We start from the raw sequence: 27,879 nt of genomic DNA on the forward strand, positions 1-27,879 counted from the left end.
GGTTGCATTTTTCAAAAATAGTTTTATAAATTTGATTTTGCAAGCAAATCATTCAATCTAATATGTTACACTGACAAAACATGTAACCAAAATTCTTCATCTTACGATAACGTAAGCACATTGCAGAGTAGGCCCTATTAGTATTATGTATGTTTATTATTTAAGTATAAATAATTACATTAAGATTTCAGATCATGCACATTTATTGAAATATGGAGATGAGTTATTAGGGACAATGGCCATGTGGTCGGTGTGGGGGTTTCTGCTGGTCTGGATCCCGGGTTTGATCTCCACTAGGAAGCTTTTTCAATAATAGCACAGGCAGTTTATTTTATTTTTTTTATTTTGCATTTTTGCAGCATAAAAAACTACAAGAATGTCCCTTAAAAATCTCTTCAGTGTTTGTTATATGTTCATTATTGCGATGTGAAATAATATATTAACCTTTGATGAAATCATGCAATAGTTTCAAGGGAAAGAAATACATCCTTTTTCATTATCCTGGCCTAATATGACTGATGGAACATGAATTATGAAATATTACAATCATGCCACACAAACAATGTCAATTTGTTTCTTATTTCACCACTGCTGTAGCATGAAAACTAATTGGGTGTAATTACCTATCACCTACACATATTCCTTGCTGTGTTTAGTCTAAGATTCAGACAGCCCAAGTATAAGCCATGCCAAACTGACTCCATGTTTAGCATAATGAGTGGATCCATTTGTATTCTTTCAAATAGTAAAAATAATACCAATAAACAAAGCCAAAATACAGCTTACGGAGCAGACAGAGATAAAATGAGATGAAGAAAATAATTTTTACTGTGAAAAGTAAAATTTCTTGTCAGACATAGACTTAAAAACATATATAAACGAAGTAGTCGAATTTAACACAAGCCCGCAAGCCCTGCACTAGTAAAAAGTCGTCCGGGCTTGCTAAAATTCTGAATTTTATATAGCAGGGCTTGTTAAAGAATTTGATGCCAAGCAAAAGTATAAGAATTCAGGATTGTTCATCCGAAAGCCTAATTTCGATGACTGTTAAAACATATCTCTTAGGTTCCATGGTAAAATCCCATAGCACTTGCTGTATAACAAACTAAAAGATGATGTTTTTTCAAGGCACCTATAGTATCATCACTTGCTAGTACAACATTATTCATCACAAAATACAGACAGCACATGCTAAAGGCTACTTACTCTTTTGGGCTATTGGACAGCAAAAAATATCAAGAAATAGTCAAATCTGGCATATAACAATCAGGTTTTCTTTTTTTATTTTATCAAGAGTTTAGAATTACCTTCATTATAAACCTCTGTTGAGGGGGTAACAGCAATACTATCAACAAACCCATATCTTAATTTTCATTTGAGTCAATTTCAAGTATCTTTCATTTGGGTGAATTTCAAGTATCTTTCATGTGTATTCAAGACAGTTTGAAATCTGACCAGAGGGCAGGCGCTGTTGCTGGGTACTAGACTTACTGGGTTAACAGTAAGGCCAGTACAACAAGCCCAAGCCCATCAACCCTACAGTAGAACTCCACTCATATTCTTTTCAGGGCTTGCTTAAAGGATAACCCATTATACAGCAGGGCTTCGGGCAAAAAAAAAAATGTTTGTTTAGGGTAACCTTCCCAAAATTTCTAGGAAGGGATTTTTTTTTTCAAAATCTGTCGTAAGTTCAGAGTGTTTTCTTGCACATGGCAGTCTTTCCTACATTACTCTCATTGCCTGACTTTGTTTTATCATATAAACAATAATTCTGATTAAAATCTGCATTTATTCACCCTTCGTAACTCTCTATTCGCTAACAAATATTTTTTTTGCTCAGAAACAGAAAAAAATAGTTAAAGTCTGCGCATTTTTGTAGGTAGGGTCGGGTTACCCGAAACAGACATTTTTTTTTTTAGGCCTTCTCAATTTTCTTTTAATGCAAAACACTAATGTAAGAATTCAGACTTGTTCGGCAAAGGCCTATTAATTCTGATATGGCTGTTTCACTACATGGTCTCAGGTCGATAAGATCCACCCTGCATTCACGTAATATATATACTTATGTTCATACAAGAATTGTTTTGAGAAATTTGATCAAGTTACCTTGCCCTTGTTTTGAACCTCTTTCCATGCTTTAACAGGGTCGGAGTCGTAACCACGGCGCACCAACATCTCAATCAGATCCTTCTTCTTCTTGTTCTCTGAATATCAATAATATAATTGTAATATATTGTGTAGGCTACATACCCTATAAGCTTAAATTAAACAGCAGTGGTAGAAAATGGGGCCTGCTCAAATTCTGGATCATATTGAGAGCAACATGTTAAAACACATCAAACATTAGTATAGGAACTTGACCTATTTTATTTTAGATACATGTCTAATACCATGACAATAAATTCAGGGGTTTCTTTTTTGGTAACAAAATGGCCCTTAAACTTGGTTATTTGTAGGTTTAAAGTGTCACTCTTATTTAAATCCAATAAATACACATGTATAACAAACATACATTTTGAGTGATAAACCTTAACCTAGTTACTAGATAATGCATTTATAGAAAATATTAATACTGATAATAAGATTGTAACCGTGTTTTTAATAGCTGAAAATGCTCAAATATTAAATGATAGGTGAGTGCTAAAGATTGATTAACTATCATCTCATAAGGGAGAAAAAGCATGTTTTCTGCGTCTTTCTTTCAAATTTAATTCTGTATCCTTCATAAGAATCATGATTTTGATACTATTTCATCATTTTTGATAAATTAAAACAATTGTATCAATTGTGGTACATATTATTCTGGAGTAAGAGTGCATCTTCAAAAAAAGAGAAAATAGATTATTCCAATGATCTTAAAGCATAAAACCAATAGTGAATTCTATAAACGTTATTTAACCAATACCTTTGACTGTCAAATTATTTTTCGTGTGTCGTTAACTTAAAACCATTAACCAAGTTTAAACTTGTGCCAACCAGTGCATCATCTAACTCAATGATAAACTCAATCTCACCAATAGTCAGCGTCCCTTCAATCTTCTCCAGGATGAAGCGAGCGATGTTGTCATACTTGAGCGATTCCGCCGCCATCATACCTTCCAGGTAATCTTTACGCTTCTTGTACAAATCCATACGCAAGTCGAAGAACTCACGTAGGATCTCGTCCACAGAATTGTATCTCTTGATGCAGCCGTTGTGGTCAAACAGCACCTATAAAAGAGTTAGTGAACATGTAGTGATGGATTATCGCGCATATCTCATAATCCATCATCAAATCAAAATGGACGACTGTAATCAATGATTAATTCAAAATTAATTTAGTTTTGAGTTTCATGCCAGGAAGGCAAACAAAAGAAATAATATAAATTAACTTCCAAAGTGCCCTCCTGTTGTAGGATTATTTTTTTAAATGGAATAGCCCATACCTCTATATAAAAAAAAATAAATAAAAAATCTGAATTAAGATTCTTACAGTGACATAATCATGAGGACTACCTACCATAGAGTTGGAGGTGATTGTATTCTGCAGTTTGAACACCTTGTGTAGACCCGCTTCCTCTGACTTGGCGAGGTTCTCTGTGGTCATCTTCACAACAAACTTCACCGTCGAGTCTGTGTTGTACTCCTTGTAATCACTGAAATGTTTGGTTTAAACTTTTTCTTTATTAGTTTATACTAATGTATTTTCTGTAGTTTCTGCCGCTTGATAGTGAAGTCAGCCATAAGGGGATATAATTCACTGTAGCACCCATTTTCTGAGCATCAACTGTTATTGGTGATCTCTCTAAGTGGCCAAGAGATCTTCCTACTGGTGGGGCTTGAACTGTTATAGAACCTGAGATGGCCTGTTACGCTAATCCTTTATACAAAGTACAAGCCAAGGTGTTCTTGTTTAAGTTCATTGCAACTACCGGGTATCTACATGAAGTGACAATCAGCTTTTCAAATTATTTACAGTAAATAGATTAAAGGTCCCTGTATACTTATTTAGCTTTAAGCTCCATTGTGAAGAAAGCTGATAGCTTATAGAATCTCTCTCGAGATTGTTTCCTGGCAGGAAACCAGTACTGGTGTCTATTTTGAGAAGCTGTGAGAAAGTACCCCTGGTGGTGATCGAACCAACAACCTCTTGGGTGAAAGAGGGACACCTATTATACTAAACCTCTCTCACCCTATAGCTGTCCCTGTATCACAGAACTTCTTCAAATTATAGTAAAACTAATCATCTATGGCCTACTTAATATAAAATTCAACTTACGTGATAAGAGCTGGCACCTTGTCAGTACCGTTCAGCATTGGTTCCAGGACATCTTCCTTATAATCCTGAGTCCACTTCTTCACGGGAAGCTCAGTAATCTCCACAGTATTGTCGTCTATCACCGACACTTCTCCATTCACAACATATTTGTTCTCGATCAGTTGAACAATAGAGCCTTTGAAGTTCTTGTAGTTTGGCAACTGAAGAATAATAATAATTTTAACTCAACTCAACTATACTTTATTGTAAATAAAGGCCTCTGGCCCAGAATACAACATAACATTGTAAATAGTATATAATTGAAACAGTGCCCCCTTGCTATCACGATTATCTAATAATAATAATAACGATAATGGCATTAAACAAAGTCTTCCACATTTAGTCCTTTTGATGAAAACCATTATAATATATAGAGTAAACATACAATCATTCCCTTTATTATATAACACATATGTTCTAAATTTTATGTTCTTATTATTTCTTTGATCAAATACGAACAATATCACCAAACTGCCATTATGAACATATTATCGTCCAGTCATTGAAATTGGCTTTTGGATGAACGAGCCTGAATTCTCATACTAGTTATTGCTTTGCATCAATTTTTTTAACAAGCCCTGCTATATAAAATTCAGAATTTGAGCAAGCCCAAAGACATTTTACCAGTGCAGGGCTTGCGGGCATGTGTTAATTTCAACCACTGATTGTCGCAGTGAACAGTTAGTTTTGGAAGTAATTTTTTCTGCTTCAAACTTGAAAAGGAATGAATTCATGCACTTCTCTTAAAATGAAAAAGTTTCAAAGCCTACAATACTTTTAATACTGACATTGATACTTCTAAATATTACTAAAATTTGAAATATAATATAAGTCCCAGGGTTCGAATTTAACTTTGAGGAGCACTCGCAAAATTTTGCGAGTGCATTTTGAGGCAACTCGCAAAATGACAAATCAACTTGCAATTTTATTATTTGCTTTATTCCCTTATAATATTGTCTAATTAAAGTAGAAATTAAACACCTAAGACATATTATGAATATTGAAAAGTATCAATCTTGAGTGACTTGACTACTAGAACTTGTTGATGGCTTATTCTATTTGGGGAGTATGGAAAGACTCGTCTGATGCTGGCAGCTTTTTGATAACAAAGCTGTCCAATAATTTGACATTGTTCACTTTGTATATTTACCCTGGCCATCGGGTAATTTAATACCCATTTGACAAGCACGCTACAGATTTCATTAAGTCTATAAGTATTAACAACAATAAAATAATAAATTTAAAATAAAAAAGCAACAGTAAATGTAGCGTGGATACTTTGTACCATGAAATATAACGATCAACGAAGTCTATTCATTTTGACAGTTGGGCGGAAATGTATTCAAAGGATGATGGGGTTTACATATAGTGCGCTAAAGCGCTAAATTTAGCCAATGATTGAGCTAGGTGATTATGTCATTCGTATTTACTTTGTATTATGCACGCCTCGGAGCATCCCGGAAAGATTCGAGATAAAACTCAGCCTTTTCCATATTTGTTCTATTTTTGAAAACCTACTAGAGCGTGACTCCGTACTGTCTTCTTTATACCGGTAGTGTAAACATGCCACTTATAGGCTGTTTACTCGACTACATAGCGGAATTAAGTTCATGTTTATTCTACTATCCTTTTAACATTTTGTGGTCTAGAAAAAGCCACTCGCAGAATTTTGCGAGCTTGAATAAAAGTCACTCGCAATTTCCAAATGTCGCTCGCATTTTGCGAGTATGCGAGTCTAAATTCGAACCCTGAGTCCTCGAAAACATCCACAACACTACATACCATTGGCTCTGTCTCGTCCCCGTCCAACAGGCGCTTCACGTTCGCCACGATCTCCCGCACGTCGTAATTCGGAATGGACGTGCTCCAGCCTGTACCAATACCCTGAGCCCCATTTACAAGAACCATGGGTATGATGGGACAATACCACTCCGGCTCAATCCGGAGATTATCGTCGTACTGCTGTTCCAGCAGAGCTTCGTCATTAACATTAAACAAGTTTCTCGCTACGGGGCTGAAAAAGAAAATCAAACATAAGGTGTCCCACCCACAAAATACGCTAGTTCCCCGATAATTCTCATAATCATTATGTCAAATTCTGATACTTGGTAACCCATATAATGTTTGCATCAATTGGAAGGTAATTGCTGATTACAATTATTATTTTTAATGAAATGACCAACAACACATTGAACATAATGTTATAATATGGAGTCACTAGGCATCACACATTTACACTCAGTCTTAAATGCACTCAATTTTCAAGCTGCTCCTATGGACTCCCATTTTGAACTTCATTTACATCGCTTGGATCCGAAAGTATACTTTCAATGATGTATTCAGTGTAAACCATGCTAGAATTCACGAATCAGATGCTTCGCCTGTTGGGAACGCCCATATATTTCTGAGTAATATGCAAGTTTAAAAACACTACACCAAGCCGAAATTTTTTTATCGGAATCAAGTTTGACACAGCGAAACAACACAAACAGGGATCCCTGTGTCTGCCATGCTTTCCAGGCGACACAATATTGGGACCCCATATAATCATCATTTGTCAAACATAGAGGTAGAAATTGTTCATTTTGAAAATCTCTGTTTTAAATTCAATCCAACATGGTGATTGGTTACCTAGTTGAATGACTAAGTGTTCTGCATTTTACAGTTGCTGATAACCCCATCCAAGCAGAAGTGCTGAATGAACACTGAATATACTGTCTGTGACTGAATTCTCACCCAAGCCTTGTGAAAGCATACATGGGGAAGGAAGCATCCTTGTCTCAGTCAAGTCTCGTACAAAACTGACAGATTGGCACCAAATACTTTCTAAAACGGTCTAAAATATCAAATTATTTAAACAAGGTTAGAAATGGTTTCTCACCTGAGCATTGTGAAGATATATCTGGGGCTGGAGGCATCTTTGCCGCCGTGAAGTCTCGTGCCAAACTGTCCGATGGGCATCAGCAGGTTGATGTTGTTGCTGCCAACAAAGTTTTGGGCCAAGTTGATGATCGTGTTCATCAGGGAAACCTGGCATGGGAAACAATATATTAATATACATACAGGATTTATCAGTGATTGTGCTTTTTGCTGGAATTTATAAAAAAAATGTTCCCTCAAAAAGTCATGATTTTCTTACGAACACAGAGTTATGGGCTATGCTAAACATATGCGTAATGTTCCATGCATCCTACTTAAACGTAGTTTCATATAAATTTCTTTGAAAGTTTGTTTGAGCAAAAGCAAAAGATATTTTGCTTCAACTTTCCCAACTCACCTCACCGTGGTGGTAGGCCGACATCTCCGCCACAGAACCAGCAAGCTGCGCAACCTTTATCTCTTTATTGACAAGGTTCCTCTTGAAACACGTGAACAGCACTTTGCGCTGGCCTGGTTTCAGGCCGTCCACGAGTGACGGGATTGAGCGAACAAGATCAGAGTTTGAGAACAAGATGAGTTCACGGTTGATGAAGTCGTTGAACGAGACACAGCGTGTGTTCTTCCCATACAAGTAATGCTAAAATAAAAAGAAAATCAAATAAGGCCATTTATGTTAGAAAAAATATCAAGAGCACCTTATGAGCTTGTCTAGTTTTCGGATTTCCAGAAATATTTTTGGAAGAAAGATTTGAAACTGGCCTCAGTGCTCCAGCCAGGATTTGAAAAGGGCAGGGTAGAGTTCTGAAAAGGGCAAGCTACACGAGTCGTGTAGGGGCGATTGGGGGTGGTTGTGGGAATTGTCCACCCCTGTCACAAGGGTTGTTTTTTTTGGAGGGAGGGGGGTCTCCCCCTTGAATTTGTTTTGTTTTCATACTCAATTTAAATCAGTTTCCATGATTTTCAGACTTGAACAAAATGGTGTTGTTTTTTCTCAAAATCTAGAAGGGTGTGTTTTAATATCAAAATTAAAAATTGTCTTTTTGTCTATGGTAGTATGATCATACTTGTCTTGCATCTTCTTAAGTGCAATGTCACATATGTCTCCTAAAAATTATGTAAAATGAAGACAAAAACAAACACAGTTAAACATTTGAAGCAATCAAATAAATAGATACACAAAAAAACAAATATGTAGGGGACGAATCTTAGTTTGGTACGATCGGGATTGGGTACGAATGTTACATTCCGCCTGGCTGTTATTTAATTGTCTTTAGTAAAATAATGTTTAATATGCTGATGTTTTAGAATAAAATGACAATAAAAATCAATGCCCTTGCTTAAAAAAACACTTATAAATCATAGAACATTGATAAAATAACTCCGAAAATCGTTCTGACAAAATGGCGGTTTCGGCAAATTTGACAAGAACGTGGACATGATAGGTAAATGCTACATAAAGCATCTACATATTTTTGTGGGTTGCAAAGAAATTTTCACCATGAATATTTTACAAATAAACTTTCAAAACATTTACTGACAAGGTGATGTATTTGATTGTGTAAACGCCACCTTTCTTATATTTTAATACAAATCGGCAGTGACCGTCTGCTTCAAATCAACAATGATCAATTAAAATGGCGAGAATCTTCTGTACAATACAATTATTTAAAAAGATTTTATTATGCTTGACAACTTTGTTCACCATCCCTTTGCATTTTTTTCGCATTTTACAAACTTTCATAATTGAATGAACGAGTTCAAAATGTATATTCTGATTGGCTGACATTCAATAGCCCCGCCTCCTGCCGATGTTTCCCTATTTGGCTCTTCCTAATTATTGGATTAGAAGATGACCGATTATGAATACACAGGTCGTCTGCTCACTACACAAATACACAATTAGCTGTCATATGACTTCGACAAGGCACATGGGAAGATGAAAGGGCAGTACGGCATATTTTAAGAAGTCAATGGGGGCAAGGTGACACCTAGCGGGAACACTCTTATCATAAGTATTACGTAATTTGTCTCAATTATGACAGTGGATTAAGGGCTTCCGATCTTTCATAATGATTTTAATTGTAAAAAGGGCACTACAGGAAGAATTGGCGCTAATAGAGCATTTGTGAAAAGGGCGGTAAGGAAAGGGGGCAGGGCGGTAAGAAAAGGGGCACGGGCGCTGCGCCATTGAAAAACGGGCTAGCTGGAGCACTGTGGCCTTTAAGAGAATTTTATCAAGTCTTTAACCTTACCCCTCCACCCTCAAATTAAGCCTTATTACATTACCCCTTCTCCCAAAAGATAACAACAGAAGGTAGCACCATTTCTGCTTTTTTTTTTTTACTCCTCAACCTATGTAGACAGCCATTTTATCCTCTTGAAAATCTACCCCACCCATAACACTTTTCCATCCCCACACAGCCCATGATCCCTATACAGCCCAGCTCTATTTACCTGGGGCAGCCCCATCTCCGTCCTTTGTTTTTTCTCTTCCATCCAAGTGGACAGCCATTCTTTCCTCTCCTCAGTTTTCTTCTTGTTAAAGGCCAGGTTGATGGCAGCGTCATCTTCTGTCCCGCTGTATTTGAAATCAATCTTGTGTCGCACCATGTCACTGAAGTACTCTTTTGCCTCTTTTGAGGTGCTGGTACCAAGACCTGGCAGGATAAAAATAACAGTGTTTACAATATATAATAAACTGCTAACTTTAGACATTTTCAGAGAATGATCAAGTGCTGTGCCTTGTCACTCAAGTATGTTTCCAACTCCTTCAAGCTCTATACACCACTTCTCAAAACTGCCATTACCTAATAAACCTCAATGAATTATTTTATAAATATTTTTTATGATAAAATTGGGGCCAAACCTTTGTAGGTATTCCAGCTGCTGATTGCATTTTTCCACTCCTCAAATTTTGGTAAGCTGTAATACACCCCATCTGCTTGCCCCTAATAACCCTCAATTAACGACCTAAATACTAAGTTTTAAGATTTAATTGAGCTCAGACCTTTGTAGTACTTTATCTTCCATGTATTCCAGTTGCTGGTCTCACTTTTCCACTCCTCAAACTCCGGCAAGCTGTAGAAGGCAACCTCCTCTTTCCCTTTGGTTACCTGTTGGAAAAATATAAAATAGCTAGATCAATTGACGACAAACTGCAAATCTAAAAACATAGTTTATCATGTCATAAAAGCAATTACTTATGATTAGTTTATTTTTTAATGTCAATATGGTTTTTAAAAGTTGGCTTTGAAAATGCTTGCCATTGGCTGTATAATATTCAACAATATTCAGCAAGGCCTAAATTATTTGTGTTAGTTACAGACTGGCAGATCTGTGCTTATTTTGATAAATGCAAACATGTACATGATTGTACAGGCAGTGTTTGAGAAACTCATTTGAACTGCCAGCCCAATCTTGGTTAGGCATAATATTTACAAACCTCAGTAGCAAGGGCAGCGCAAAGTGAAGTCTGATGTTGTTTTTTCTCAGTTGAACAAGGGGCATTACTTTACAGTAATTGAAGCAAGAGTTTTGAGACTAGCTTTACATGTGCAAATGGTATATGGCGACATGTATACCAGCGGTCGAAATTAACACAAACCCTGCACTGGTAAAATGTCTTCCAGGCTTGCTTGAATTCTGAATTTTATATAGCAGGGCTTGTTAACAAATTTGATGCCAAGCAATAGTATAAGAATTTGGGCTTGTTCATCCAAACGTCAAAAATTTTGATGACTGGGTACAGGTAGGCAGTTATCAGCAATATTTGAATGCTAAATTTACCAGTGAACAAATTAATATGCCAACCTTCACAATGGGGGTGATAAACTGGTTGATAATGTTCCACTTGAGCAGGTTGGGCCAGAAATGCTGCATGAAGTTGATGAGTAGGCCCTTGATGTGAGAGCCGTCGTGATCCTGATCAGTCATGATCATCAGTTTGCCATATCTCAGGGTCTTCAGGGAGTCTTCGTCCTCGTATTTCTGCTTGAACTGAAGGCCCATGATCTTGACAACATTGTTGATCTCAGCGTTTTCAAGGATCTGAAAATTTACATTTAAGTACATGTTTACATATTAAAACATGATTTCATTTTACTGAAGTTACAATTTACTTTAATACAGCTAAATTTATTTAACAGCATGAGAACAGATACATGTACCGTACAATTGATTGAATCTCATTTTTTGTTTATCCAGTTTCAGATTTATAAGCAATGTTTCTTTATGTTCAGTAAAATATGTTCTGATTTAATCAAATTTTTAGCTGTATTAAATTTTCCATTTTCTTTTTTACAGCAGAAACTCTTGGAACAACTAATCCCCTTGCACAGACAATGTATGAATATGATATAATCTTTCATGGACAAGTAAAAACGATGGTGACAAAGAGTTCAGTTATCATACCTGTTTGTGTGAGGCTTCCCGCACGTTCAGCACTTTACCTCTCAGTGGGAACACACCATATTTGTCTCTACCCACCACTCCAAGACCTGTAGACATTGCATTAAACATTTAATTTACTTTTTGCAAAGAAACCACTTTTATTTTTTCAACAATCAATGATTTGCAGGAAAAATCCATTTTCCCATTAAGTTCTTGGACTTGTTTCATTAAAGAGATCATAGTTGTCCGTTGAGAGAACCTTTGCTTTTCCTCCGTGTCTGCCTCTCATCCAAGAGGTTGTGTGTTTGATCCCTATCAGTGGTTCTTTCTCATGACCTCTCAAAATGGACACAAGTACTGGTTTTTCTACCAAGGAAAGGACTTGAGAGTGAAGCTACCAGCTTCCTTCACAATGCTTAATGAAATTAGTATCTACACTAACATAGTTTCCTATATCATTTTTGTGAATTGATCCAGTATTTAGAAGAAGAGATGAGGAAACGGTTAACGTTTCATTTAGAAACACTTCACACTTTTCCTCAATTCAGATCATTAACTTTTTTTGTATAAAAAAGGGGCATAACTGCAAAAATACCAAAACCATGAGTTATTGGCCTTGCTACACATGTGTAGGGTGTCTGGAGTTTTAGCTTAAGTTAAAGTAGGGTAAAGTGCACCACTGTCAACAATGATGAAAACCAAGACTATCACAATTGAAGTACCTTGACTTTTATCAATAAAAAAACAGACAAGCTGAAAAGAAAACCATGTGTTCTAACCAGCCACAGCCAAGGTCTTGGCTGAATCTCCCTCAGTCAAGATGAGTGTGCAATCACGAGAGAATTTGGTCCCAGCATCATTGGCATCATCCAGTTTGGGGATGCCCTTGAGTTTATTTGTTTTGGATCCACCCACTTTTTTATTCAGCTGGGCCTGGGCTTTGAACTTCATCCAAGATGTGATACTCTCTACGATGCCACATTTGCTGACCTAAAAAATTTCAGAATTAATGAAATGGATTAAGGCAAGAAAAGCCGTAACTTCATAACACCATTTTAAAAAAACGGATGTTTGTATTTGCTGAATTGATTAATTTTTAAAATAATATGATCAAGACTAGGTGTTATAAAACTGTCTCTAACATTCTTACATTGGTTGTTTTTTGTAACTTTCTTTATACGGCATAATCTAGTTCCACTAAATTTGGGAATATTTCAATAATTCATTGAATTTTCCCAATCAGAAGGACACAGGCATTTAAAAATGTACAACATACATTATGGATTACTGACCTGTTGAATGAATTTATCAGTGAGACTGCATTTGGAGCCAAAGGATTTTGCCTGTAATGTCATGTTTTCCTTTGTCTGTGAGTCAAAGGACGGGTTTTCGATCAGGCAGTTCACAAACACCCACATGTGGTTCTTCACCTGTAAACAGGAAATTATGTCCTAACTGATTACAGTGGAATTACACATGGCACTTCACTTGTGGATAGAGAATATCATACCGGTAACTTGCTCACAGTGGTATTTCATGGAACCATTTAGGTATTGCAAATGCCACATATTCAAGCAAAGTTAAGAAATTTATTCAAATTTCAAACCACCAGAATGCGTGTTTTTCCTCATAAATTTAAAACCATTATAAAAAGTAAGATATAAATAGGTACAATGTAACACCATTTTCACAGTCCTGGGTTGGTGTTTCACCTCTGGCTACTGAAATATTTTAACCTTGTAACCGGACTTACACCCACCTTTATACATCTATTTAAACCCCAACAGAACCTACCTGAAATGGTTTGATAGCCACACCTCCCTTGTTCTTCTTGGAGATTGTGTCCATCAGTTTCTTGACCACTTGTTCTGCTACATGGTCAACATGTCGGCCACCCTAGAAGAATAAAATTTTATACTTCTTTAAATAAGAGCAATTACAAATTATATTTATGATTGGCTATAAAATGTTAAAAATTTGCATATCAGAATTTCATTAAGCAGTGTTTGTTCCATTCTTTTCAAGACAATTAGTAAGGTTATAATTCTGGGTTTCAATTTCAATGAATATTTTTACTCATGCAACTTCAGGTAATAGCAACAGAATTCTAAACCTAAATGTATGAAATCGTAAACATCTGTCATTCATTTTGAAAAATATTTGAATGCTTCTTGTAGACTCACATATTTCTTAACAATAGGTCCTGAGCAAAACCACTCCATTCTACCATACTTCTATTGAAAATGTCTCCTAGCTATGAAATTGCTCGTAGGATTTTCAGTGAAAAAGTGACAAACATCAGATTTCTTTAAAATACACTACAGTATTTGAAAGCTCCCAATACCAAAATTAACTTTTGACACTGACTTTTACGTTGCTTCTGTGAGCGAGCCTCTTTCTTACCTTGGTGGTAGCAATGCTGTTCACAAAGCTGGCCTGTTGGAATCCTTTATCACTGAGACACACAGCCACCTCCCAGCGTTCATTAACAACATCGTGAACGACCTTGAGGGGCGCTCCGTTGTCGTCAATTTTGTCTTTGACATACAAGTCCACATAATCCTTGAAGGATTTTACCTGAAAACAACAAACAATATGGATTTTAAATATTTTTTAAGAATTTGTAAAAGTTTGTTTTTACTATTCAGTTTTGAAAAATCACAACATGTCCAGGCAAACATGTCTGACTTTGTCTTTAATTAAAGGTGCCAAACTTAAAGGGGCTGTACTCTGTATGATGAAATAGCGAAAAAAAGAAGAAAATTGTCGAAAACTGACATAAACTTGGTATCGATGTGTACAATGCAATGTAACTTACTATCTAAAGTACCTAGATTACAATTAATTTATTTTTTGCAGTTTTTTCGTAATTTTCCATTAAAAAAGATTATAAGGTATGTCTACCTAGTAGAGTTCATTCCTTATGCGTGATTGGCTAGTTGATGTTATCACGTTATATTACCAAGTTAGGTATATAGCTTAAATATTCCAACTGTTTAGGGTAAGCCTTCGTAGCACAGTGGATACAACAGTGGACTGCATTTATGGCGACACCGGTTCGAACTTGATTTTTTTTTTTACATTTTGGTAGTGTTTTTTTTACAATTATGATATCAAAAAATAAAACATTTGATTAAATAATTGTCCTGAGATTCGTAACAGAATTTTTTTTTGGGTGCCAATCTGGTGTACAGTCCCTTTAAGGGAAACACAGCTGTTAAACAAGTCTGTAAAGGGCTTCTTTTCAAATTAACTTCATCTTATTCTCATTTTTAAAAGATTAATCAGAAAATTTTCTTTTATGCTTTTCAAAGTTATTTTTATTCTGCTGTTAATTTCAGGAAATTGGGAGTCTTTTAATAAATTCTTCTATATGCGCTTTTTATGGATTTCCTGATTGGGATTTTTTATTCAAAATTTGGAGAAAAAAAAAGCTTTTTTGGCAATTGGAAAGGAAGACAGTTAACAGCTGTAAAATTGGCCACTTACTGGAACTCTCTTCCCATTTAACATGACTTTGACGTTCTTTCCCGCAGCTGCTATATCAAAGGCTCGCCTTGTGAACAGGTCAACGATGTCTTTATCCAGAGTAGTCATGCCAAACTTGGTCAGATCAGGGTAAAATGTGATGGCGGTGAAATCGCTATCTTTGGAGTCGTTGATGGTGGGGCTTTTAGTATTACCCATGTTGTCAGTCCATGTCTGTGAGAAAAACAGATGAGCATGAATTAAATAATTTTAAACAAAAGATCCAAGGAGCATTAACAACAACACTTGTCTGTTGTTATCAAGCTTACATTCAGTAAAAACAGTATTGGTCCTTTACAGCCAGTTCAAGCTCAAACTTTGTAGAAGATTAACTTGGGTGACAACTTGCAGGTATCCGTTTTAAAAGTGAACAGGTGCTTTAGTGCTTGAAAGTCATGATAAGACAGCTATCAAACATATATATTTTTCATAACTGATTATGACAAAAATATTAGTTGACAGTTGTCGGTGACCTTTTCGATAAATTTTATATTATAATTAATTATTTAACAACACTAGCCACATGACCATGATAACTATACTACCTGTTTGAAAGACTTCCCGTATTCCTTATAAGAAGTCTCAACAATGAACTTGTTACTGAAGATATTGCACAGCTTGGCACCATAACCATTGCGGCCACCTATAAACAGAAACGTTTTTTCATTTTTACTCAAGAATAACACCTAGACACATTTAGGGCTTAAATCTTGGCCCAATTGGCAAAGCTATAACATGTATTTTTTCCTAAAAGTTCAATACAGATAATAAGAACGCCAAAACCCATAAAATTAACGGAATCAATAGCAAACTTTCCCCCCAATTTCTATATGGTATTAAAAATTCCCAAATATGACTGGCAATGCCTCTTTCAAATTTTTGCTTTAAAAACCCTTTAAACCAGGGTTTTTGTTCTTTTTCTTCTTCTTTTTTTTTTTTTTTACAGAAAATGGAGCCAAAATTCACAACCCCACAAGTACTTTTTTCTTCTTCAAATATTAGATGCAAAATTCACAATCCTAAAAGAAGAAAAAAGGAAACCAGTTATGTTTAAATGCAATCTAATTTTCGTAAAATTATTAAAATCCATTATCTAAATGTGGTCTCCACTTTGTTTGAAAGATCTATGCTATTGGTAAATTCACAATTTTAGGTATTTTATAGATATGATGACATTTCTGAACCCCTGCCCAATTCACATAGAGGTGGTAAAGAAGCCCTGTTTTATTTAGTGTAAACGTCAGATAAGACGTCTGACCAGGTAAAATCAACACACCGGTGACTTTCTTCTCCGTGTCATCGTAGTTACTTGATGTCAGCAGATGCCCGAAGATCATCGTTGGCACGAACATTTTATGTTCCTTGTGTTCAACGACTGGAATACCTCGCCCATTGTTCCAGATCCGAACCTTGTTACTCTCCCTAAGTGAACAAATTATCATAGTTTTCTATAAAATAGGCTATTATCTGTGATAATAATTTTGGTTAAAGTTGTAAGTCTCTTTACAATGTCTATGACTAATTTTAAATACCATAAAACTATTCAGATGAATCACTTGCTTAAACTAATTGTCTGATATTTAGGACGACATCCTTAATTAAATTAAACAGTTTATTCCGTCAAAATTCATAACTTTATTACTTGATGCTATATTAAGATACATACTCAGTCACACATGTTCACCATTCACAGAAAACCCCAGTCCCTGCCTGGTATACCAATATCCTACTAACTGTACATTCCGCAGACTCCCCAAATCAACTTTAAATGAGTATAATCAGTTATTTTAGGACCCCATAGATTAGAATAACAAGAAATTTCCAATTTGTCAACTCTGATTGCAGTCACAAAACCCAAACCTGAACTTCGTACGATAAACCCCCTGAGCATAGATTTCTTACGGGTCGATGTCAATCTTGATGCAGTTCATAGTTGGATCTCGCTGTCTGTTGTCTGAGGCATTCACTGAAAACATTCATCATATTATGAAAGATGTTATAATCTTCTATGACAACTAACATGCATACTGCATTGCAATGTATAGAACTGTCCTAAAATTATTAAAGATTGATGATGTAATCAAATAATGCTGATTCATGCAATAGCAAAAGGCCTTAAGCGGCTATCAAATAAAATTAACATTATTTTTTTGTCACTAAAGTAAATGCGCCATAATTTTACACTAAATACGAACTACAGTAATTGTATTCTGACAATTATTTAATGACATTGATTTAATAGTAGTAAGATACTAGTTATATTGATAAGATTACTGAGACCAATAAATATTTGTGCACATAATCTCCAATATTGTCATTGAACTAATGTACATAATAATATAGCTACATTGACAATATCATTGATTACTCACAGCCGATTTAAAGCATTTTTGAACTGACTATTTCGTAGCTACATTCAATAATTATTACAATTCATGGTGAAGATTAAATTGTTAATAAAGAATCAGTTTTATAAATAACTATCTGCCAAGTGCCTTAGGGCTTTTTCAAGTTTTAACAATGCATATCAGTCTGACAGTGATAAAATTCTTGCAGCGCCTGTTAACTTTCTGTCAGGTTTGTAATAAATTTCCAATTTTAAGCGAAATACTCATGGAAGGATTCAGGTTCAATTTTCACAGCTGATAAATTCTAGAAAACCTCCTCACCAAGTATTTCATCAAAGATCTTGTAGAGTCCAGGCACGTAGGTAATGTCCCTCTGCACCATCATGGTATGGTCATCATTTAACACCCACATTGGCTGAAAAATAAATGGTTTGTCCTCAAAACTTCACTTGCAAAATTTGAAAAACGTGGGTAAGCATGATGATAAAAAATTCATACACATGATAATGATCATTTAAACAAATAATTCTGGAACAGTGTAGGTTATTGGCCAGTTGTAATTTGGAAAGTTAGTTACATATATCAAATGACTGGTTTATATTATCAAAAGTTTACATTGTTGACACAATTTGAACCAATAAACAAAAGAAATTATTTAAATGAAGTTAATTTTGCATTTAATATTTGATAAGGTTACACTTATACTAAGGAAAATTTTATTCAGATATCTTCAAACAACAACAACAACCAACAATATGCCTGTCTGAGAACTATTCGCATACTGGGTATATCTTTTCATTTTTATTGTTGACTTTCATCAAAAATGGGAAATAAAACATACACAAGAGTGCTTCGCAGCAAACTAAAAAACAGTCTTGATTTAAAGGCGGGTATGGTTTCTGGCCAAAATGTGTTTCATTTAAATATCTTCACTCTTGATCGTTCTTTTCAGATATGGCCAAGGTTTAAGTTTTTGCCAATTGATACCAACGCTATGACAATTTCTCAAACGTTTTTTCTGTCACAAGCTAGGTAAAATTAATCATAAATTTGCATTCTCTTTATAAAATTTACCTAAGGCTAAAATATTTCAAGGCAGATCATTTGAAATTACTTGTGTCACAGATTCAACGGAGCCGATGTATGTATCAGGTCTAAGAAGAATGTGCTCTAGCTGGGATTTTTTCTGGTATATTCTCTCGATGGACATCTTCTTTTTCTTTGGCTTCCCCCCATGGTCATCATCTCCTCCCGGCACAAAGAATTCATCCATGTTTTCTTTGGCAGCTGATTTTGGTTTTGATTTGACAGCCACTGCTTCTCCGTCACCTTTATTCATCTTGTCAAATAAGGTCTGAAAAAAGCAACAATTGTTCCAAAGCACATACAATTTTAAGCAAATGAAATTATTTAAAATCGAATCTGAAAATTAATAATTTGCATCAACATCAAAAATAAAATAAATATGTTCAATAAACAACATAAAATTATCGTGAAAAATTGAACATGCAAACCAATGTAAGTAGATAAGGCAATTCAGAAACAAAATATGCAGGTTTTATTTATTTTGAGAAAACAGGCTCAAAATCAGTGCACTTTTTAAATTTTATAACTACTGTACTGTACGTAAGATTTGATTAAGTTCATCACCACAAATCACCTTCAATGGCCCAGAAGACGCCATTTCTCTCGAAAACTGCAAATCTAACTGATTTATCCTACTCTGTAATGCGTTCACACATCCAAACTTTTTACTTCGACTCCGATTTACAAATTTAAATGTGTTTGCAAGAGCCCTTGTAAACAATCTCATTCAAAGCTTAATTTTGGCGGGTCAGGCCCGACTAATCAAATTCAAGTATTAAGTCACGTGCAACGGCTCCAGCAGGTCATGAACCCAAACATCAACATAAATTAAAGTTTGAAAATTGCCATTTTTTAATCACAACAGATAGTTTTCGTCAACTTACTGACGCCTTCATCGAGTCCACGGCCTGTTGTGCCATCGTAAACCCACAAAAATATTTCAAAGTACCTTTTTGCTCGATAAAGTTAGTTTTAATCGAAAGTTGCCGGTCTGAAGATGTAAAACGTAACAAGAATGGCAGGTGTTTTCAATTTGTAATCCAGATTTCTATGAAAAGTAGCAAAAACTATCATGAATGTGGTCTGCATTAACTACTCAAAATAACATCTATCGAGTTTATTGCACACTTTAGTGTTAATATGGATGTTTATGACACCATAGCGCATCACAAAGCATGCGCCATTACAGACATTTAAGATTTCGATGTTATGTCTATTTTCATTGGCTGATCGATTTGATTTGAACCAATGAACTCGGATTGTCCAAAGCATGAAAATATACTCCTAAATTGAAGAGTCAAGGTTTGACAGATGTGGCACAAGAAAAACAAATTGCAATAAAATGGCAGGATCAGCATTAAAGAGGCTAATGGCTGAATATAAACGTAGGTTAATAGCACGGAAACGAAATGTTATCAATGGTACTTTATTTGAATGGCATATTAATTATATTTCAGACATGTTCTGTGATATTTACGGACTACAAGTTGTCATATTTGTTGTGTATGCATGTATGTATTTCTTTAGACATGGCAGTCAAAGTTTACCTGTGAAAGTGCAAGCACTTACTTCCAATGGGGTCCTAAAGTAAATTAGGGAGGACAAGTGCCCGGCTAGGTCGGTAGAGCATGAGACTCTAAATCTCTTGTCGTGGGTTCGGGCCCCAAGTTGGGCGCCAAATGTAACAGACTGCACAAATTGCTTAACAGCGATGCTGTTGGAAGTGCCCTGTACAACTGACACTACACTCCTTTGTTTTTGCTGAACTGATAGCTCGTGGAAGAGACAGTGGTGGGATACAAGGAAGTCCGAGTGTGATACCGTAGCTCTTTTTCGAAGAGACCCCTTGGTTCTATTACATGCTCAGTGTATAGCACCGATATAGGGGTACAACTTTCCTGGGTTAAAGCAGTAAAGTAAACCTTGGAGGGAAAGTGGGCCCGGTGTGGGGCTCGAACACACAACTGCGGAACACTAGCACAGCGCTCTAACCAACTGAGCTAACCCTGTTTTTCCGCCCCAACAAAGATTTATAGTTTATTTGAAAATATGAGGATGAGACTACTTAACAACTTCTGGAATCGATGATGCATTTATCATGTAGACATGCATATCAGGGTTAAACTATGTCTTATACATACACCTCTGAGACTGAAGAAAGAATAAATGAGATAAGATTTTGTCCCGCTTCCTTTCTATATTTTAAAAATCTGTCTGAGAAACTGAAGATATTTTTTTCTTGGCCTAAGCCAGCTATGTATGAAACTCTGGTACATGAAATATTCATTACAATTTCAGAGCTGACACTGAACCCACCAGAGGGAATCATAGCAGGACCAGTTAATGAAGAAAACTTCTTTGAATGGGAAGCGCTTATCATGTAAGTAAATAGAGCTTCAGGTAAGCAACTTGAAAACAAAATGCAAGTAGGAATTATTCAATTTAGGGACAAACTCACAAATTTAGTTGACAGCAATTCTTACCAACTTATATATAGTCATTTCATTAGAGTTAATGAACAAACAACATTCAGAAACTTGCAGGTACCTATTTGAATGGAATTTTGTAAATTTAAGCGCTGTCATTTGATTTTCATTAGCATTACTAAAGCATATCAGCAAAAAGAGCATTTTGTAACACATTTTGAAATAATAATTAACAAATGAGCTCTGGTATGTACTTCTGATTATCATTGTAATCAGTAGTGACATTTGACAAGAAAGGAATGTTTTCAATGTCTGACCCATACACAAGTGAAAAGAGAGGTCCAGATAATAATAATTAACAAATGAGCTCTAGTATGAATTTCTTATGAGTTATCAGTATTTCGGTCGCATTTTACAAGTAAGGAATGTTTTCAATGTCTACTCCATGCACAAGTGAGTTTCTAAGAGAAGTACAGATAAGCACTTTATACCAAGATACAGGGTCACCACCAACAATTTGGGACCAAACATAGGCATTCTATCACAAAACAGCATCCGCAGGATATTGATAAAAATGATTAAAATAGATTGATATAAATCCTCTTGGATAACCAAAAATAATTGGGATGAGCATGTTCTTTTAAGAAATATTTTTAATTGAACAGCTCTGCCTTGCACCTTATTTAGAGCTTTGAGTGTGGTGGATTAGTGCAGTGGTCAGTATACACATTTTTTATTTAATATTTTTTTTTTGCGTGTGTTCAATTTGCCACTGGACTAATATTATCCGGCGCTAATTTTTCTCCTTATTTTGTTTGATGTGATTTTGCACTGCAAAGACACATCAATGAACTGTTTTATAGAGAACTCCAATAAGGAAGTGTTGACCAAAATTAAATGGTGACTGTTTAAAGTCTGAAAATGGTATGCATACACCTTTAAAAATGTACAGGCCCTATTTTAATAAATTATTGAATGGCAATTAGTTGTGTTTATAACATAAAATAAAAATAAAAACATGTTCATTTCAGTAAGATATCAATAATATTTCATCTCTTGATCACAGAAAGTTGATATTTTGACTCCTGGCTGCACCACTTGTGAAAATATGGCTGTCAGTCCTCACTCGATATATACTACCATATAGATCTCACTGAAACCGCAACTATCATCTTAGTCTGTATATATCGATAAACATTTCTTACGCTTTGGGGATTTGCTGAGTTTAAAAAAGTATGACATATTACTTTGTAAACAGTAAAAAAAAAACCCAGATCACTACTATAGTATGCAAATGTCTTATATTACCGTAAGACAATATTGTTTAAGAAGAATTTGATCAGTAGTTTATCAAAGTCAGGGTTCTCAATAAGTTTCAGTTGAACCATCTCAAATAGTAAAGTAACCGACCAGCTTCTACTTATTCTGCCTAAAATTCATTTAGTTTTCCAAATTTGAACCGGCCCAATTGCCATTGGAATTGTCCATTTTGGCCGGCAGCCGGTTCTTATTGAGAACACTGAAAGTTAAGGTAAATTTTGTAATGTGCTTTTTTGTTTACATATTGAATATATGTGTTTTCAGGGGGCCAGAGGGTACCTGTTTTGAAGGGGGTGTATTTCCTGCCAGACTAGCATTTCCACCTGACTACCCACTGGGCCCTCCGAAGATGAAGTTCACATGTGATCTTTTCCATCCTAACAGTAGGTGATAGAACTCATAGTTGCTGCTAACATAATAAAGAATGTGTTTTACTCATCTGAAATTGGAAGAAACAAAGTTGACATGTTGTGAAAGCCTTAGTTTAAACATTATATATTTTACAACAATTGTGAAGAGAGTAATGATAATTTATACTAAGTCACTCTCATTGGCACCATGTTGCGGGAGAGTGTGGTCTTGTGTTGTGGGGGAAACGAGAGTACCAGGAGAAAACCCACTTGTCCGGCTTGGTGACCACTAACCAGACTCACATGCGCCCAGGTTGGGAATCGAACCCGAGTTGCCTTGGTGAGAAGCGAGTGCTCTTACCAGACAACCTGTGAAATCCTTCAGGGGTTAGAGAGTTGTCTGTTTTAGGGCAGTGTTTATGTTAAGATATCGTCATTATATTTCACATTAAGAGCCCTACCTACTGGTTACTATTCTGACTTGAGAATTAATGCATATTTGAAAACAACGAAAGCACTCTCCAATATGGTTAAATGTTCATTTCCAGTTTACCCTGATGGGCGGGTATGTATATCTATACTACATGCCCCAGGGGATGATCCAATGGGCTATGAGACAAGTGCTGAGCGGTGGAGCCCTGTACAGAGCGTGGAAAAGATACTGCTCTCAGTTGTCAGCATGCTAGCAGGTTTGAGGATGTTGTATTATAGCATTGTCTTCAACTTTCGGTCTTTAATCAACCCTGTACAATGAAAATGTGAATATGTGTTGCAGATCCAAAAACATTGAGCTGAATACTTGTTGAGTTGTGTGCCTTTATAATCCTACAAAACAGGCGAGCATTTACATTTTGTATTTGTGAGCTGTTAATTATGCATACAATATATGTATATTTATTATGGTGGAAACTTTGATAACCAAAAGGTCTTTAAACGCCTAGTTTAAGGAATGTTTGGCATGATAATCCCCTGCTGTGCATCTCCTGTTTATTGCATTGGTGTCACAGTAGGGGTTATTTCCTGTGTATAATCATATTATAATCATTTGAAAACAACAACTAAAAGACAAGTTGTTTTGTCCATTTCAATAATAAAACCACTATAACTGCACAGCTGGACACTCAGATCTCAGATCTGATTAGCAGAAATTACACAGAAGTTGTGTACTATTCACGGATTTGGGGGGGGGGTAGTTACTTATAGAAGGCTTAAACTAGGCCTTTAAGGAATACAATTTTTGCTGAGTGGTATAAAAAGCAAAACACAGTTTTATTTGTTGAGAAAGAATATGTACAAATATTTTAAAGGCACAATTTTATTTTGGCCTATGAAGATTGCTAAATAACCGTATTCACATCTGATTTCAGTAAAAATCAACCAAAATCAATACAAAGTGCAGTAACTACATCCATAGTGTATTTTCAATCATTTATTTGACATATTTGTAACTGCCAAACAATTTCAAGGTTTCCAGTGACATCAAAATTACATAGGGTCACAAGTCATCAAAATGAATTCATATCACCAATGACTCGATTAAATGATAAGGTTGTCTGAGCATTAATTTATGTGTTTCAGTCATTCAAATTTATGTTATGTCTTTTCAGAGCCTAATGATGAAAGTGCGGCCAATGTGGATGCTGCCAAGATGTGGCGGGATGAGCGATCCAAATTTGAAGAAATGGCAGCTAAACATGTCCGCAAGAGCCTTGGATTATGACACCCATTGGATACTGTTGACAGAGATTTATAGACAATATGGACAGATTTGGGGGTGTGGATAGCAACGTTGATTACACCTGTCATCAATGTAAGACTTAAATGAACAAGTCTGAAAACTACCACTATTACTTGACATAACTTTATTAACAGGCCTTGCTTTATAAAATCCAAATTTTGTACAAGTCCGAAAAACAAATACCAGGCAATGCAGGGCTTGCAGGCTGGTGCTAATTTCAACATCTGATACATGGACAGTATATTCTGGTATATGCTGTCCAACTAGACATGTGCTGCATTTAGAATAAACTTTCTCTTAGCCTCTCAAAAAGGACTCTGTATTCAAAAATCAACTTAGATCTAACTTAATTTTAGAGTGGAATCCTGAGTGTTCTGATTGGACTGTAAAAGTAATTGGTCAATAGTATGTAGACTGAATGCTGAATGGATTCACGAGGTATGTTTAAGGAGAAGAAATATACTTATTATCAAGGAAACTGACCTGCCCATGATCCATATCAGCTTACATCTACCATCATGATCAAGTTGAAATAAATAGAAATCTAAAGGTTAGACCTGATATGAACTATACAATGTATGAAATGGGTGTTTCCATTTTACATATCTGTTTTATTCTTGATTGTCTGTGATCAAGAAAGGTTTATGTAGTACGTTTATATGAAATTTATTCATTTTTACTTACAATATTAATTGTTTGTGTACATCATACCATTCATGTACATATTTGTCACATTTAAATGAAAATGGAACATTATTATTCATTTGTTGCCAAACTTTTTTTATTTATTTTTTTAAATTATAACATAAAAAGTGTCTAATAAATAATTATTAATCAGTTAATTCAATAGTTATTATAGAAATTTAGAAAATGAAATATTAATGAATTTGTTGCATACATGTTGTTGCAAGTCTATGATATTGTGTATTCTTTATTTGATCATTGTTTTCGATAACCTGAAATGTGCAATTTATTATAAAATAAATTATTCATTGAATCATTGTTATTTCATTTAATAGCTCTCTTGGTATTTTCACACCCTTGATGTCTTAGTCTTTAGCTGTAAAAAACTCATGGTATTCATACAGCCTTTCCCCCCCCCCCCGAATTTGGGGAAGTATGGCGAGGCCTTTTTGACAGGGGAAATGTAACTTGTATATTGCAAAATTAGGGAATTTACAAAAATCATGTTACCATCATGCGAGCTAGATTATCGATTGTTTGAAACTTAACATGGTGCCCACCTGATCTTTACCTGTTTTCACAGTTTGACAATGAAAATATGACTTCTACAGATAGTAGTAAAATAAAATTTCCACAATGGGGGAATTTTTGACACAACCTGGGGAAAAATATATACTTTACTCCATGGGGAATGGGGCCCAATATCGGCCCCAAATTTGCCATAAAAAAGGGCTGTCATATGAAACTTGGTACACATGTTGCCAGATACAATATGACCATGTATAGCAAGGGCTTTAACTCTGGCTAATACTTGTCAAGTTATGTCCCTTGTACTGAATTATAAAGACGAGCATTGGCATTCATTCCGCAGGGCACTCTTTTTAGACTAGGGACATTATAATGCTTATGTGTCATAGAGTCAAAAAGTGACAGGTTAAAATTAGATAGCTAGATTGTGTTGAGTGCCTCCTGTGCCTGGGCACTCGAAACCGCTTGTAGTTACGGCTGTTATAACTTATTTTGTTCACTGAAGTTCACCATATGATGTCCTGCTGTTATTCTTGTTCAATTTGCTTATCTTGAGAATCACAATAGTGAGTTTAAAATACAAACTCAAAAGTTTGGTGCTTGCATGATCAAGGTCAATCATAGATTTTGAGGGTTATTGCCAAAAACTGGATGTTCGCTGTACCATATAAATTGCTTGTCAGATGTTTTTAATTGCATGGCTAAATGTTTAACATATAAGTGCATACATATATTTGTTTTCAAGTACTTTTTATGATAAAACATATTTTTACTTTTAGAACAAATAATGTGTTCATTGATTCTGGACTTTACTAAACAAGTGTAGTCAGGAATGAACATGTAAAACTAATCCGATAAATATATACATAACTTAACAATGAAGTCCGAAATAAAAATATATTTTATTGTTTTAGAATAAGGCTGTATAATAATACTGAAATGTTTTTCTGAACTAGAAATCAAATGTACAGTACATTGTACCTTGGCCCATGTTTCAGATATAGCCGATTTTGAGTTCACCGATTTTGAGTTCACCGGGTACAAAGCCCCCATGGAGCTTTATACGGTAGGCAACACAATCTAGCAACCAATGCTTTTAATCACTCTTACAAATTCGGTTAGGCCAAGTGTTTCTAGTTAATCTATGTCAAATGCGATTATGGGTCATACATATAAAGTGTAACAGAAGGTCATTAGGTCGAATAACATTAGAAAAAACGATTTGAGATAACTGTAGTCAAAAATGATACTGTGATTAAACCAGTGTGCCCTTTTTGGAAAATGTAAACATGGTTGCACTTTTATGTGCCCTTTTGTAGGAAAATGTACCCCTTATTGAGGAATCACTATAACAGTATAATGGAAATGTACTTAAGAATTTGATTTGGGTCTGCGAGGTCAAGGTTGTTGCTACTAAAATAGAAAGGAACGTTTTTGGCTCAAAATATCTCGTAAGAAATAATGTATACTCAATTATACCTCATGTGTTACATATCTTAAAATTACATTTCGGGTCCGTGTGGTCACGGTCAAGTTGCTAAACCTAAAATGAAAAGAGACAATATCACTATTTAAGAATGATGTATACGTGATGACACTTGGTTTATAGCATCGTTTGGAGATGTACATTGACATAACTATTGGGGGTCGATGGGGTCAAGGTCAAGAACTTGAGCAATGTAAGAATGCATGTACAGAGATAGAAACTGGTGTATAGCAAGACCATAAAAGAGGCATACGTTTATATTACCTTTGGAGTCGATTTGGGCATGGTTTCTAATACTAAAAGTAATCGACTGAACTGCTTAAAATAGAAATGTCATTTGGAGATGTACCTTGGGTTCTGTTGGGTCATGGTCAATGTCGTTGCTATTAAAATGTGTTAATAATGTATTATCATGAAACGTGCAGTTAGCCTTTAAGGAGATACACCTTGTGGTTGATTTTTTTATATGTGGGGTCAATGATCAGGGTCACTGTTACTAAACAGACTAGACGCAAAATGGCGACAGATCGAGCCCGTTGAAAGTGCATTTGCAACACAGGCGACTCACCGCCTCATGATGATAAACCTCCATGATTTTTTTTAAATACTATCATGCATGGTAAAGAGGCAGCCCGGACAAGGGTTAGTCTAAACCAGTTATATCAACATAACTCATTCTGTGTCATGTGTCTTTTACCTTTGAGCTACACACCTGGGTCATGTGTGCGACAGACCACCTCATCATGGTGAATTTTCATGGTAAGTAGTTTTGAAAATCCTATAACTCATGTTTAAGATACAGCCCGGACAAGGTTCAGT

At 35.4% G+C, this 27,879-nt stretch overlaps 2 protein-coding genes across 5 annotated transcripts in view; one reads left to right on the top strand and one right to left on the bottom strand.

The window, feature by feature from the left end:
- The window catches only part of LOC128240362 (DNA topoisomerase 2-alpha-like), a 31,932-nt gene extending 12,206 nt beyond the window's left edge, over nt 1-19,726 (bottom strand). Inside the window, exons 1-22 of one of the 4 annotated variants that reach the window (XM_052956988.1) lie at nt 19,478-19,726; nt 18,557-18,796; nt 17,764-17,857; nt 16,997-17,060; nt 16,371-16,516; nt 15,640-15,737; nt 15,056-15,268; nt 13,970-14,143; nt 13,361-13,462; nt 12,859-12,996; nt 12,346-12,556; nt 11,588-11,673; nt 10,988-11,224; nt 10,185-10,290; nt 9,632-9,834; nt 7,575-7,814; nt 7,179-7,327; nt 6,080-6,311; nt 4,259-4,458; nt 3,500-3,635; nt 3,015-3,210; nt 2,107-2,204 (exon numbers count right to left, since the gene is read on the bottom strand). In XM_052956988.1, coding sequence (XP_052812948.1) covers nt 2,107-2,204; nt 3,015-3,210; nt 3,500-3,635; nt 4,259-4,458; nt 6,080-6,311; nt 7,179-7,327; nt 7,575-7,814; nt 9,632-9,834; nt 10,185-10,290; nt 10,988-11,224; nt 11,588-11,673; nt 12,346-12,556; nt 12,859-12,996; nt 13,361-13,462; nt 13,970-14,143; nt 15,056-15,268; nt 15,640-15,737; nt 16,371-16,516; nt 16,997-17,060; nt 17,764-17,857; nt 18,557-18,781 — 3,348 coding nt within the window. In that variant the 5' untranslated portion in view covers nt 18,782-18,796; nt 19,478-19,726. Of the gene's footprint in view, nt 1-2,106; nt 2,205-3,014; nt 3,211-3,499; nt 3,636-4,258; nt 4,459-6,079; nt 6,312-7,178; nt 7,328-7,574; nt 7,815-9,631; nt 9,835-10,184; nt 10,291-10,987; nt 11,225-11,587; nt 11,674-12,345; nt 12,557-12,858; nt 12,997-13,360; nt 13,463-13,969; nt 14,144-15,055; nt 15,269-15,639; nt 15,738-16,370; nt 16,517-16,996; nt 17,061-17,763; nt 17,858-18,556; nt 18,797-19,102; nt 19,391-19,412 lie in introns of those variants that run through there. The other 3 variants (XM_052956986.1, XM_052956985.1, XM_052956987.1) reach the window with 3 other exon arrangements.
- A 38-nt stretch (nt 19,727-19,764) lies between these two features.
- On the top strand, nt 19,765-25,349 carry LOC128240364 (ubiquitin-conjugating enzyme E2 G2). The gene is made up of 5 exons (XM_052956989.1): nt 19,765-19,913; nt 20,827-20,908; nt 22,539-22,657; nt 23,173-23,313; nt 24,232-25,349. Exons 1-5 carry the CDS (start codon nt 19,871-19,873, stop codon nt 24,342-24,344), a joined length of 498 nt encoding a protein of 165 aa, XP_052812949.1. The 5' UTR covers nt 19,765-19,870; the 3' UTR covers nt 24,345-25,349.
- Nucleotides 25,350-27,879: the final 2,530 nt, after the last annotated feature.

Source organism: Mya arenaria, chromosome 7 (assembly GCF_026914265.1).
Source record: "Mya arenaria isolate MELC-2E11 chromosome 7, ASM2691426v1".
Lineage (NCBI taxonomy): Eukaryota > Metazoa > Mollusca > Bivalvia > Myida > Myidae > Mya > Mya arenaria.